Source organism: Amphiprion ocellaris, chromosome 7, assembly GCF_022539595.1.
Source record: "Amphiprion ocellaris isolate individual 3 ecotype Okinawa chromosome 7, ASM2253959v1, whole genome shotgun sequence".
In the NCBI taxonomy this organism is placed as follows: Eukaryota; Metazoa; Chordata; class Actinopteri; family Pomacentridae; genus Amphiprion; species Amphiprion ocellaris.
Window position 1 is genome coordinate 11,288,927 of NC_072772.1, and position 14,539 is coordinate 11,303,465.

Below are 14,539 nucleotides of genomic sequence, written 5' to 3' on the forward strand. Positions count from 1 at the left end.
TTATGATGGGAGAGAAATCAGCAGTGACACATGAAAAAGGTCACGAGCAGGACTCTTAATGCTTCCTGTAACCCAGACGAGCCAGCGCTGCTGCTCTCTAAAGGTTGATAAAGTCGTTCCCTGGTGCCGTTTGAGTGCAGATAAGAGCAGCAGACTGTGTCAGGATCTGGAGAGCGGCCTGCTGAGACTGTTGGGCTGCCGAGTTCCAGAGGAGAGGAAGTTTGATCGAGGCATCGACAGTGAAAAACCTGGGAGAGATTATCACTAATGAGCTGTGACTCGGTCGTGGAGAGAGCGGACTGTTAATGACGCCGCCTTGTTCTGCTTCTCGCTGTCTCTCACATACTTGCGTTCACATCTGTATACGCCGAGGGATTCGGAGTGAGCATCATTACCATGTCTCTGCTCACCTTCTCTCCTGCCTGCGTTTTTGTTTTTCTCCCAGCTTTATTAAACCTGTTTCTGAAACACATTTAAATCAGACAGCTGGAGCTGCAGATACCTGAGGCTGTATCAGTGAATTTACCCCAAAATGAGAGGCAGCAGGATTATAGACGTTCTTAAGCTCATGAACGCTCTAAAAGCCAAGCAAAAGGCAACACTGTGTCAGGCAGTAAGCTTTGTAAGCTCGCCTTTGTCCTCTTTCACCTTCAACATCCATACCAGAATGTTTTCTCCAAATATGATCAATTATTGATGGGGAAAGCCAGCATGAAGGAGGCTGTCAGAGTGCATTTTTCTCATTGCTGCGTGATGGGGGAAACCTTATGTGGGGACAAATTTTAAGTGTGTGTGAAGGTATGTGTAGATTCATACTGTGAGAGTGAAAGATGGAGGGAGAAATGCAGTCCCTCCTCAACTGACTCGAAAGACAGGGTCAGAATGTAATAAAGAAACAAGTGGAGGATGTAAACAGGGAAGCTGAGTCAGAGAGCAATAAAAGAAGTTGCTGAGGAGCACAAGAGAATGAAAATGATCACTGGACTCTGCAATTTCTTGTTGTCCACATTATTTTACAGAACCACTGCATTCAGATTGACTCCTCCATTCACATTTTGGGCTGTCGGTGTAAAGAATGTAAATAAGTCACAAAAAGATGTTCTGGCAGTGTAGAGGACAGGTGAAAAACACTGTTAGATAACAATGTTTTTGTCCTGTTCCTCTCTCCTCCCGTGTTTTCTCCGTTATTTATTTTCTTTTGTTTATTTCCCCCCATTATCTCAGTTTTTCACAGACCCCTGTGCCAGCAGCCCCTGTCTCCATGGAAACTGCAGCCGGAGCGACGGCGGGGAGGAGGGGGAGCCGGCCTACACCTGCGAGTGCACCGAGGGCTACGAGGGGGAGAGGTGCGACCAGATTCTATTGGACCTGCCGGCCGCCGACTGGGACCCCGCCACCCCCTCTGCCCCTGAGCTGGCTACGCCCGCCGCCTCCACCACCGCAGCCGCCACTCAGCCGCCGCAGCCAACCACCGTCCCCTCCACCACCACACCGGCACCTCCCACCCTGCAGCCATGGCAACCCAAACCTGGGCAGAGGCTGCTGGTGGTGCCGTGGGAGGCAGACAGAGTGAGATAACTTAAAGGCTGAATTTAAGCTCCTTCAGGTGGACGGTGAAAATGTGTAACTAAAGTCACCCCGCGTGTTTGGTGTGTTTGTGCTTCAGGTGACTGAGGGTCTGCACTGCGTGAGTCCTGAGCTGTGTGAGCTCACATCAGGAACTCTGACTCTGTCTCTGGAGGTGCCCGAAGAGACGGCTGTAAAGTAAGAGCACCATCAATTCCCTTTTATAACTGACTGCTGTCCCCTTAAATCAGGGTTGGTTCAGCTAGCGAGGTGGCCCCGGGACAAAATCTAGCTGCGGGCCCCTATTTATGTCTTGTTTATCTCCCTCTATATATGCGCTGTATCTATCCTGTTGCTTTTCACTACTCCTCAGTTGCAGTTTACACAGCAGACTGCAGATGACAGCTTAATTATATTTTGCTCAGGGAATACAGCTCTGCTACATGTCTGCAGATTCCAATTCTGCTCAGTTGGTAATTCATCCTTTCCTTAAAGAAACACTCCACCAGAAATCAGGGTTTTTAAAAAAAAAAAAAAAAAAAAAGAACTTGAAAGGTTACTTTGGGATGTCTTTGAATTAACAGTAGTTACAGTGAATCTGAAGGAAAGCTGGTATCAGCAGCCTTTCAAGCCAACAGACAGTGGATTTTTGATACTTAACATCTAGTCTGACTCACCGGATGTAGACTGAGGGTATAAATCTGCTCATTTCAAACAGCTTTCTCCATCGTTATCGTATTTAAAATTCCCCTCGCTACAGGAAACAACAACTTTGAAGCGCTATCCTACAGATGAATAAGGTGAGTTGAGGATTACAGGATGAGCTTCTCCTCAGATTTCTATGCGTAAGCTGAATTGCAACAGCCACCTTAACCCTTTGATGCACAGTGTGGCTCAGGAGCAGAGGTGGGTAGAGTAGCCAAAAATTGTACTCAAGTAAGAGTAACGTTACTTCAAAATAATATCACTCAAGTGGAATTAAAAAGTAGCCGTCCAAAAAATCACTCAAGTAAGAGTAAAAAAGTACTTGGTGAAAAGACTACTCAAGTACTGAGTAACTGTTTGATTGTAATGTCCGATTTATTTTTCTGAAATGATGTGATCAGACAGACAAAAATGTAAAATAATGTGCAAATTCTGGTATTTCCGAATAATAAAATACAAAAAATGGCAAAAATAAATAACATATTTTCAAAATGTGACATGTTAAGGCACAAGAAACACTAATTTCCAAATCTCAGTTTTTCACAACATAAAGCTTTTGAAACAAATACCTGTAGTAAGGTAACGTTTGTATGCTTGAACAGTGCAAACTACTTCCGGTAACAAGATATACTGTATTTCACTTCCCTCCAAATGGCACAGGCTCAGTAGATAGAAAATAACATTACAACTCGGGCTGGACCCAAATATCCGAATATTCGGTGGTTGTCCCCCCCCCCCCCCCCCCGAGTCGAGTGTTTCCCAGTGTAATGGAGTAAGAGCAGCGTTTCTTCTTCATAAATCTACTCAAGTAAAAGTGAAAAGTATGGCAGAGTAAAGCTACTCTCAGAAGTAATTTTTTTCAGAAAGTTACTCAAGTAAATGTAACGGAGTAAATATAACTCTTTACTACCCACCTCTGGTCAGCAGATACCCATTTCCACTGGATTTGGGTCACTTTTGACCCATGTTGTGCATCAAAGGGTTAATATGTCTTTGGAGAGCATAGCTTTGTTTTCCAGAGATAAACACGAATGGCAATTAATGAAGAGACTGAACTCATCAAAAATCTTTGTTTAGTCATCAATAACTAACATATAGGAGTCTAACACTAAGCTTATCTGTCTGTGAAATCTGGTTCTAACACAGTTCCAGGACCAAAAAAAAAACTTATGAATGCATCTCTTGAAATCCCAGATTCTGTCTCACTGGACTCTGATCTATTCAATTCAATTCAATTCAATTTTATTTATATAGCGCCAATTACAGTGAAATTGTCTCGAGACGCTTTACAGAACCCATATGCCTGACCCCCAGAGCAAGCCAAAAGGCAACAGTGGCAAGGAAAACACCCTTTTAACAGGGAAAAAAACCTCGAGCAGAACCCGGCTCTAATGTGGGGGGACCCATCTGCCTGCTGGCCGGGCGGGTTGAGAGGGACAGAAGAAGTAGAGAGGTAGAGATAGAGGGATAGAGATAGAGGGGTAGAGATAGAGAGGTGGGGGGGTGGGACACAAGGACCATAAAACACAGCCACACATCTGAAGCATCCAGCATCCAGCTCTGGGACCAGGGACACTCGGAGAAAGGACACAGAAAGAAACAGAGTGAATGTAATGCAATAATGGTATATGTAGTAAATACATAGGTAGTTAGAGAAGGGCTCAGTGCATCCAGAGAGGTCCCCCAGCAGTCTAGGCCTATAGCAGCATAACTAGGGGCAGACTAAAGGGACGTCAAGAGGGGAAGTCAGTTGTGCAAATGAAAACACCAGCTCACCCCGTCAGGGTCACCCAGTCAGCCCTAACTATAAGCTTTGTCGAAAAGGAAGGTTTTAAGCCTGGTCTTAAAAATAGAGAGGGTGTCCGCCTCCCGAACCCAAACTGGGAGCTGGTTCCACAGGAGAGGTGCCTGATAACTGAAGGCTCTGCCTCCCATTCTACTTTTAGAGATTCTAGGAACAACAAGATCTGTTTTCTGACTCGGCCATTGTTAGTTGGAGATGATCTGAGAAATCTTTTTACCCTGAAGGCAGCATGTGCCAGTGACACTGATTTAACCAGTGTACCGTTATGTTCTCCTTGAAACGAGCTCCTGTGACATCGGTGTAATAAAAATCTGCAAGAGCTACACAAATCCTGTGTGGTTTCAATGAGTCCCGTGAGCTCCTGCAGAGTGAAGGTACAGACAGGTTCCTCCTGTTGGCCACCAATTATCAAATTATGTTTGTTTGTTTTATCAGTTAAATTCTTACCACAGAGTCCTCGGACCTCTTTTATGTGTTTTTTAGGTGTTTCTGTTGCTGGGAATTAGCCATTGTAATGACAAAGTTTTTGTCTCTGCATGTAAAACTGCTCCATTATAACAAGTTTTTCCTCACGCCACTGTTTTTGCAGAGACACAGACCGAGGCTTCCTTAGTTTAGCCCTACTTTGGATGACTGTGATTGGTTTAAAGAAACACAAACAAACCAGAGCTTTTTAACCCCAACAGTAAAATGATCATGACAGGGCAGCCAATCGTTATGCGCTGCCAAATGAGCTTTTAAAGTGAGCCAGACCTTTCATTCTGTGATGGGCTTTGACCATAGATGTGTCCTAAATTAGTTTGATTGCTAGAAATACTTTGTCTTGTGGTGTTTAGTGGTTGAGCTTATAACTCAATTTCCTTTAGATGTAAATACCAGTAACTTTTGCAGCCATTTTGCAGCTGTTTCTTAAATACTTCTTTAGTCCTTTTTGTTAAGTGGGAAATACTTAATTTATGATTAACAACTGACTGATTGTCAGGCTGGTTTATCATCAAATCAGATTCTAGTAATTTTTTCCGCTGGTATTGTCGTCATTATTTTTTTTTAACAGATTCCTGATACAATAAATTACCTTAAAAATGTTGATGTCTGATGCAGTGACCTCTCTTTATCTGTAGTTGCCACTCACAGCACTTATTTGTTATAGTAGGAGCCCATTAACACTGAATAGTAGGTAAATGTTAAAAACTTGTCTCTTAATAAAACACATTAAAAAAACATTTCAATACAGTTTTGTGTTGGAGTTTGTGTTCTAATTTTTCATGCTAAGATTTTTGATATTACTGCAAATGTATATTGGTTCCAAATACTGTTCATTAAATCCCCTAAATGATAATATTAATTGGTGTGAACAGACCACATTGATCGACCCCTATTTCTAATACCTCCAACTCTTTCCTTTACAACCAGAAAACTTTTCAGACTCAATTTCCCTTAAGTGTCCTGAATAATATGACAATTAGTGTGCAGAGAAGTGGACAAAAGCGGCTTAAAGATGGTCCGAGATGTTAGACCCTAAACCACATGTGTCCAGTGAGCACTTTTCAGCTCGATGTTAAATAAGGACACAAACTCCCAGAATCTAACCCTAAAAACCACCTCAGAAAAATCTGCCCTGCCTTCTGGATGCTAATCAGCAAAAATAACAACAAAGCACTCAGTACAGTGGATTATCTGCACAATTACCATGAAGAAAACATTAAAATAGAAGCTACTGTGTGCAGCATTTCATTCGTCTCCTTACCAAGGAAACATAATGCAGCTCACAACTTTTATAACTAATAACCTTTCATTTGAATCCAGTCGTGACCCACCTCTGGCTCGTAAGACTCTGTTTTACACGACTGCAGGTGTATTCCATCCTTTCAGAGCTTGTTTGCTCATAAATAGTGTTACAATTGCTCAGTAAATAAGGGTCAGTGAATTATTTAGAAGAAATGGTCAAGGTGAAAGTCGGACGTCCTCGATGTTGCTCCTCATTATAGATGGGGAGCACGACTCGGGGCCCTGATCACGATGGCAGACTGGGAGCTGCGAGTTAATCAGCTTCTGCTGCTTTGTTTTCAAACTGTATAATTACACACAACACCTGAATGCTCAGCCAGACGCAGACAGTGAAGGACACTCACACAACCTCACACATGGTACTCAGAAATGAAGTGATGATCCAAAAGTGACATGGATTTAGAGACGCTGACTGAAACGTAATGAAGCTTTGTATCCCACAGAGGCTGAGAGAGCGAGAGAGGCAGCAGCTGTAATACCTCTACAGATGCTCTGTTTGTGTACACTGATGCTAAGTGTCACTCATGAGAATATGCACTCTTTTAACCTGCTAAATCCCAAGCGTTTATTGCTCCTGTCAATGTTTTGTTTGTGCGGCAATACAAAGTCCTGCACCTCTATGGAAACAGCACAGCCGTGAGTAGAAGAAGAGAGAACTCAAACATCTGTTTTGTCATAATTAGTTGATTTTTTGGATTATTTATCTGACAAAACAACATGTGCAAAATTTCCACCAGTTTTACCAATACTGAAAAAAGATTCTACGTACAATTATATATAATGCTACTCACTTTCTTGTGTTTTTTCCATACTGGAGTGTATCTACTCTGTGTAAACACTGCCTGCAGTTCAGCCAAGTGCAGCTGAAAAAGCTCATTTTTTGTAATGCGATTGTGGGTCATAGCTGAGACACTAATGGCTCCTGGGTTGCTAATAGGAGCTCAGAATTTTTTCATTTTTACAGAATCTTATTAGTTGAAACGTTTAATTTTTGATGAATTTCTAAATGATGCATGTAGAATAAAGCGATTTGCATGAAATATTGCAGTTTTAGGCTTAGATTTGGTTAAGTTTCCCATCAGAACAGCGTGTCACAGATGAGAAGTTTAATGACCATCCGAAGTTGAAAATCTAATGATTCTTTCAGTTTTTACAGTCTGGCTCTGATAAATGGTATAATTTTGGCAGCGTTTTGGGTTCAGAGAGTTTAATGGAACTGCTTTGAAATAATGATAAACTCAGTTCATAATAAGTGACTGGCCACTAAATCAGCTTTAGTAAATATAAAAAATGATATAAATGCCATCAGAATCAAATGAAACAGAGACTTCCACTTTCCTAACACACATAAAATGTAGGTCATTTACAGAACTATCCCTGAAATATCACATAGCTCGTTTTAAGTGGAAGTAGCAGTAGTTCCCCAGATATCTGAGCTGCTCATGTTGTCCCTCAGGCTGAAACAAAGGCAAACTCATTTCAGCTCGTAGTCGCCTGTCTGCAATCTTCATTTTAATCATTATTTCGGTCACTGCTCACAGCTTCCCCTTCAGGCTCAGCTCCCTCTTTACCGCAGCACCTTGGGACAGTCTTCGTGTTGATCCACCTGTGAAGCTCCAACTTTTGTCTCACTCTTGAACTTAGCATTAAAACATAATATCCTCATATAGCCTCAGTTCTGCCTGGCAGGCAATATTTTTTTAAAGTTGGCTCATATAAACAGCACTGTCAACTGAAGCAGTCACTTTTTAAGAAGATCTTAAATGTTGGTTTTACTTAAGATTCATTGATTACCATTTTATCTTTTGTACAGGCAAGTTTGGCACTGGTGTTTTATCTTCTAATAACAAATCAAGCAGCTTTACGCCAACACTTGTGTGCTGTCTGATCCCTGCTATCTGATTCTTGTAAGTCCAATGAACATATTTTTAGCCATGCAGATCATGTATCTGCTACTTTTCATCTTCATTCTCTGTTTGAAACACTCTCAGCTGCGTTTCTTTCTATGTAAAGTACTGTAGAGGGAATAATGATAATTGTTGCTCTTGTAAGTTGCAAACACTCATTTGAACAGATGCACAAAGGCTGAGAGGGTAATCACAGATTGTTTTATTTGTCTTTGCTAATATGGAAATGATTATTTCAGGTGTGGGAGTGAGGTTAGCAGCTTTAACCACGAGGAGCCTCACTGAAGCTGCTGAGCGTCGCTCTTACAAGCCTGGTTGACGGATTTCACTCTGCCCTCCCGTCTGTCTTTCACTAAGACTTGCAGTGCAGTGATCCGGCTCAGCTCGGCTTGGCTCTGCTCTTTACTGAGTCTTCAGCAAGCAGCTGGTGGAGTTTGCCGTCTCCAGCAGGAAATATGGCTGAAGGAGACTGAGGGAGAAATGTTTGCAGATAAAGTTTTGAGCCACTGTTGGCAGCGTGAGCCTCAGCCACAGCAAACCTCCAGACAGAGGATTTATCCTCATTGTGCATGTAGTCCGTGCTTTCGCTGGAAATGAGAGACAGAGCGAGCTCTGAGTCTCACAAAATATCATTTGGGTCACAGGAAATGTTGATTGGGGTGCAAGTTCAGACAAATTGAGACAAGCTCAATAACTCTGTCTGCAATACTTCATTAGTTTAGTCTTTTCTGTGACTCTTTGTAATTAGTGTGGTGTCTACACTTAGACATATCCACTATTAGTTCTATTCCAAAGGTATTTCATCAAAGTATTTACCAAAGTAAAGACCCCAAACTATCCTATAGAGAGGTGTTGCCTGAAAGCTTTGATAATTTGGAATACATGAGTGCACCTAATAAATATTGTGTACGTAAGAATAAGATGCGTCCTTTTACATTCTCATGGCAGTGGATGGATGATGTAGTCTCCAGAGATCTTCATGTCCGTTGATTATTCACCAGACCTGCCAATGTTAACAGGAAGACTGTCCTTTTATCAGTCGGTCAGTGGTTCCTCCAATGGAGGTCCAGAGGAAGACCTTTCAGATCTGATAGGTCAAATTCATTAACTGAAACTCCGATGCAGCTAGACTGTCGTAGTACAGGTGAAAGCACAGTTCAATGCCTGCAACAGTTGGTGTAGCTGCAGCCAGTCGGCTTTGCATGTCGTCTATAAACATCACAGTTTGCCTGCTGCAGTCGATGGAGGAGCACCGATACCTCAAAACATTGACAGGAGCTGAAGGTTAGTTTTTTGCCTCCAGCTGTTTGTAGGAGTTTTTCCTCTGAGTTTATTAAAGACCTGCAGCATCAGACAGCAGCAGGATCCATGTGAGCATCTCCAAAGTGAGAAAGGTGTGCACATTTTCGTTCACAACGCAACACAATATAACACAACGCAACACAATGCAATGTAAAACAACACAATGCAACATAACACAATGCAACATAACAACACAATGCAACATAACGCAACACAATATAACACAACACAAGACACAATGCAACACCACACAACACAATATAACACAACGCAACACAGTGTAACACAACGCAACGCACCACAATGCAATGTAAAACAACACAATGCAACATAACGCAACACAATATAACACAACGCAACACAATGCAACACAATGCAATGTAAAACAACACAATGCAACATAACACAATGCAACATAACAACACAATGCAACATAACGCAACACAATATAACACAACACAAGACACAATGCAACACCACACAACACACTATAACACAACGCGACACAATGCAATATAATAAGGATAAAGTTCTTTATTTCTCCCCACTCCAGGGGAAATTTACATTGTTACAGCAGTTTTATTTACAATATATACAAGGGTGGCAAAATTTTTAACAGAAAAAATAAAAATAAAAATAAAGTTTAAAAGTGCAAAGATGTGCAGTGCAAGAATGTCTGTGCAAATTTTATGGTTTGGGGTGGTAATGATATAGTCCAGTTTATGTTAACATCAGCCAGTGATGCTGATGTTGTAAAGTCTTATAGCAGATGGGATGAAGGACCTGCGATAGCGCTCTTTCTTGCAGGGTGGATGTCTCAGTCTGCTGCTGAAGGAGCTGCTTAAAGACCCCACAGTGTCATGCAGTGGGTGAGAGGGATTGTCCATGATGGATGTGAGCTTTGACAACATCCTCCTCTCACCCACCTCCTCTATGGAGTCCAGGGAACAGTCCAGGATGCAATGTCCACAACATGATGCAATGCCACACAATGCCACGACACGCCATGCAACGCAACACAACGCAATGCATCATAACAACACAACACAGCTGTAACTTCATTAACTTCTTTAATTACTGCAGTATTGTGGATACAGGGTTGGTCAAGCTTTAACAGTAATAACACTACATACTTTTCTGCATCACAGCTCTAAATGTTTCATCTGTTTACTAAAGTAAAAATATCTTTCCACCATATCAAGTTATCTTTTTATTAGGGAGGTTTTTCCAAATCACAGCAGTGTATTTGCAGCAGTGACATTATAGTCCCTGTGGATGCATCACAGACTGTGATTCCTCTACTCAAGAAAGTAACCGCCAAAATATGGTGATGGTAGCCTACCAACAATGAAAACACATTTTATTGGGCCATAAGTTGCTGTAGCTTGATAAATTATAATCAGACATAGATGCAGTTTTCAGTGTTCAGATCATTTTAAGAAATTAACTTCTTCCCCTCTAATAATCCAAAGCATCTTTTCTCCTTTGCTATTTTGAAGTGCAGTTATACAAATCACCAACTTGTTAACTGCGCCTGTATTAGTCTGTGTGCATCAGTTAACTAATAACATAGACTGTAAAATAAGAAACTACATAATGGAATTCCTGAAATTCAGTTTAGGTTTTCTGTTTGTTTTTGTGTGCCATCCACTGCTGTCTTCAGTCCTGAGTACAAACATGGGATAATTTGTCCTTCGGTACAAACTGACCGACAGCTTCGTGGCTGCTGAGCTGCTGCTGACCACCATGTGTACAGAACAGAGGAGGATTTTTAATTTAAAATTTTTTTAATCAAGCTTCTTGTTCTGGCTAAAATAAGGATTAGAAATAGAAACCTCCACAATAAGGATTAGTTCATTTATCTAATCTTTCAAGCAGATTTTGTCAACATTTAAATACCGTTTGACATCTGGCAAGATGAATTAGGTCTCCACTGGAGATAGAAAATAATAAGCAGTGCAGTTTGTGGATTGTACTATCCATTATTTACACTGTGAAGTCGGCAAACTTGCAGCAAAAGCTGAAAAAGCAGCTGAGGAGTGTCAGCAATTAAAAGTGAATCATGTCAGTGGGAATAAACTTTTGTTTTGGGTCAAACTGTAGACAAAACCCACAATCATCAAATTCTCCTCCTGAGTTTTCTTACCTTTTCAGTCCCCATTACCTTCATACTTTAGTCTCTCCCTCACTTTGTTTCTCCTCTCTAACCAGGGTGGTGGTGAACACCAGTGGAGCTCCAGTGCTGTGGCGCGTGAATGAAGAGGGTTTTCTGCGTTCGTCCATTTTGAACGGCACAACAATGTGGTTTCTGCAGGCCGTTGATGGAGTGGTGGTGCCGGACCACTCACTGCCTCTGGGACAGAACTACTTCCTCAGTAAGAGTCCAAACTTTTGAAGCAATAAACTTCACTAATTTGCAAACATAAGCATTCCAACAAGTTTAACTAAGATGGGAAGCGTTGCAATAAATGTGCTGAATGACTATTGTGATTTTGCTGGCTTGAGATCATACTCCAGGACACCACAGACTGGCCTTTAGTCTTGATTTTTCTTTACATATATAAAGAAAAATACATTATATATATGGAGGGATGGATGGTAGCACTAGGTGGCTACTGGGAATAGCCATAGCCAATAAACAACTGACCATGAAAACTTAGGTGATAAATCAAGGTATTTGAATCATAACTCTATCAAAGCTATGTAAAACTTGCTAAAACACAAAAGAGAAAGTAATAACAATTGAACTTTCCTTATGTTTGTTTTTCTCATTTGAAGTCAGTTCGTCCAGCAGACACACACAAGCTGAATGAGAAACATTTTGAAATACCTCCAAGTAGCTCATTTACAACTGAGCCAGAAAACATCAGAGGATTAATGAATTTAAATAAATTGTAATTACAGCATTTATTCTTGACATGTCAGTGGGGAGAGGAACATAACATTTGCATATACGCGTCAGAATGCCGTACTTGCATATTGAACAGACATTTATGCTGATATTCCATCTGTATTTTCAAACTCACTTTGACTCACACATGGAGTTTGTGAGAATTTGTGCAATGGTGCCAATAAAAAATGTAGAAAAAACAGTGGTGTGAGCTGCAGTGGGAGATGGAAAGGGGGTAATTGGAGGCTCACTCTTTGACTGACGGGCTGGCTGACCTCTGTGTGTGCTCTACATACCTGATGCTGTTTCACTACACTCCCTGTCTGCTGACCTTGACATGTCTGCTAACTCTGTGGCCACCATAGCTTCAGCTTCACCACAGAGAGAGAGAGAAAGAGGGAGAGGGGGAGATGACATTGGGGAGTTACATCAGAGGCGAGGGAGGATAATGGAGGGTGGGAGAGAGGAAGAGTCAGATAAGGAGGGAGAAAGACAGGAAAGGAGGGATGGCGAGGGGAAAAAAGGGATTAGAGGAAAGGACGGAGGGACGGAGTGTGCAGAAGGAGGTGGGAATGAAGGTCAAATTGTGAGAAAAGGATGACGACACGCAGCTTATCTGATGCGTCTGTTGTCAGAGGTCAGGCTAAATGAACAGCGTTCTCACATTCACACCTGACTTCAAGTGTAGGCCTGAAGGTGTTCGACCTTCCGCCCTGCACAAAGCATCGGTGAGGATGTTGGAGAAATGAATCCAACTACACGAGTGATGGATGTTGTGATGTTGAGGCTGTGTACTTTGGCAGTTTGATGAGCGATGACTGTGCAGGTCCAGGATCTGATGTCATTGGGCGGATGATCATTTGGTGAGCCGTGACACAGGAACAGGCAGGGTTTTATCTGAGCTCTGATTGGCCGAGGAGCTTACATCATCGCTGTCGTCACCGGTGCGCTTGCAGTTCATTGGCTCAGGTCGGGCTCTAAAAAATGGCAGTTAATATTCACTACGAAGCTATTTTTATCTGAGTGCCCGTGTAGCTGTCAGCTTTGATTGAACATACAGTAGGAGATGTTCTGAATTTATCGATCCCGAGAGGAACGAGACAGGAAGGCACACGCCACTACTTTTGTCGCTATAATGAACTGCTGGCATCAGCTCTTTCATTAACACTCAGGATTTCTTTTGCAAAATTTGTGTCCTTCTCCTAAAGCACTGTTAACAAGACCACAAATTGACAGACATTTGTGACTTCAGGCTGATTTCAACATGCCGTTTGATCAGGAAAAATGTTTGCTATGTTAATTTAACATTTTAGCACGAGGTTAATGGTAAAGTCAAAGGTTTGCAGACATTTAGTCATAAAGTAAAGTATTGGACAAACTGAATAGTGGCGCTACATTAAATGTCACATTATTGCCAAAGTCAGTAGAATTCATCTTCTGGGGACCATGAATGTTTTTACAAACTTTATTATTATTTTTTTATAAATAGTGAGCCACATTTGTAGTATGGCTAAAAATGTATAAAAGTACTTTTTAGGATGCTGTATTGTTGCAAATAAATCTAGAAATCCTCTCTACCACCAAGTCAAATTCTTTCTCCAACAGCATGGAGTACCTATATCTGCCACCTATACAGTATTTGCAGAAAATACAACAGATGCGACTATACCAATGTGCGAAATCACTTAAATGTCAAATGATTTCAAAAAGCATCACCTCCCGAAAACCAGGAGGTAGAGAACAAACCATAATACTACTAGTCAGAGCTATAGCGGTCGTCCTCCTAAAGCGATGCCACAGAGAGTCGACTACTTTCACAATCTAACTCTGAAAAGCAGTTAAGACTTGACCCAGGTGTTAACAATGGAAATCAGAGTTTCTGTAGCAGCTCAGCCAGTGTGAGGGACGGTGCATAATGTTGGCCTCTATCCAAGCTTGCTTTTGGACACTAAACTGCAAGATTAAGCTTCACTGAAGATGAAAAGAACCCTGAGGTCATTCTTTGTTCAGATGATACCAAGATGAATTTGTTCGACTCAAATGAGCTCCAGCGTGTTTTGTTTGTCCCTAGTCAGAACTACCACAGTGAGTGCATAGTCCAGACAGTGAAGCACATAGCTTTGAGTGTTGATCATATGAGGCTCTATGAGTGTAGAAGATACTGGGGAGATGACCTTTATAAATGGCACCACGAATGCAGAAAAGATGACTCCGCTCTGTAGAAGTTTGGCAGAAGAGCAATATTCCAGCATGCTAACGATCCACAGCACACTGCCAAAATCACACAAGTTTCTAAAGGGGAAAAAAGTAAAAACTATGACCTGGCCAAGTATGTTGCCTGTCTTGAATACAATAGAAAAACTTTGGCATATTTAAAAGAGAAAGGCAGAGCAGAAAAAGCCCTCAAGCAAAGAACTGCTGAAAAAAAGTCTCTGAATATCTCAGCAGAAATCTGGTATCGTTCATACTGAGCAGGAGTGAGTGTGCATCGAAAATAAAGATAGACACATGAAGTATTGAAGAAATAAACTGCTCACTACTGACTTTTTTTTCCCTATATGGTATTTTTAATGTAAA

The 14,539-nt window shown here is 41.5% G+C and overlaps 1 protein-coding gene across 1 annotated transcript in view; it reads left to right on the forward strand.

The window, feature by feature from the left end:
* dner (delta/notch-like EGF repeat containing) overlaps window positions 1–14,539 on the forward strand; it is a 75,134-nt gene that overhangs the window by 37,112 nt on the left and 23,483 nt on the right. Inside the window, exons 2-4 of the mRNA XM_023283053.3 lie at window positions 1,225–1,569; window positions 1,667–1,764; window positions 11,284–11,447. Of these exons, the coding sequence (XP_023138821.2) occupies window positions 1,225–1,569; window positions 1,667–1,764; window positions 11,284–11,447 (607 nt within the window). The remainder of the gene's footprint in view (window positions 1–1,224; window positions 1,570–1,666; window positions 1,765–11,283; window positions 11,448–14,539) is intronic.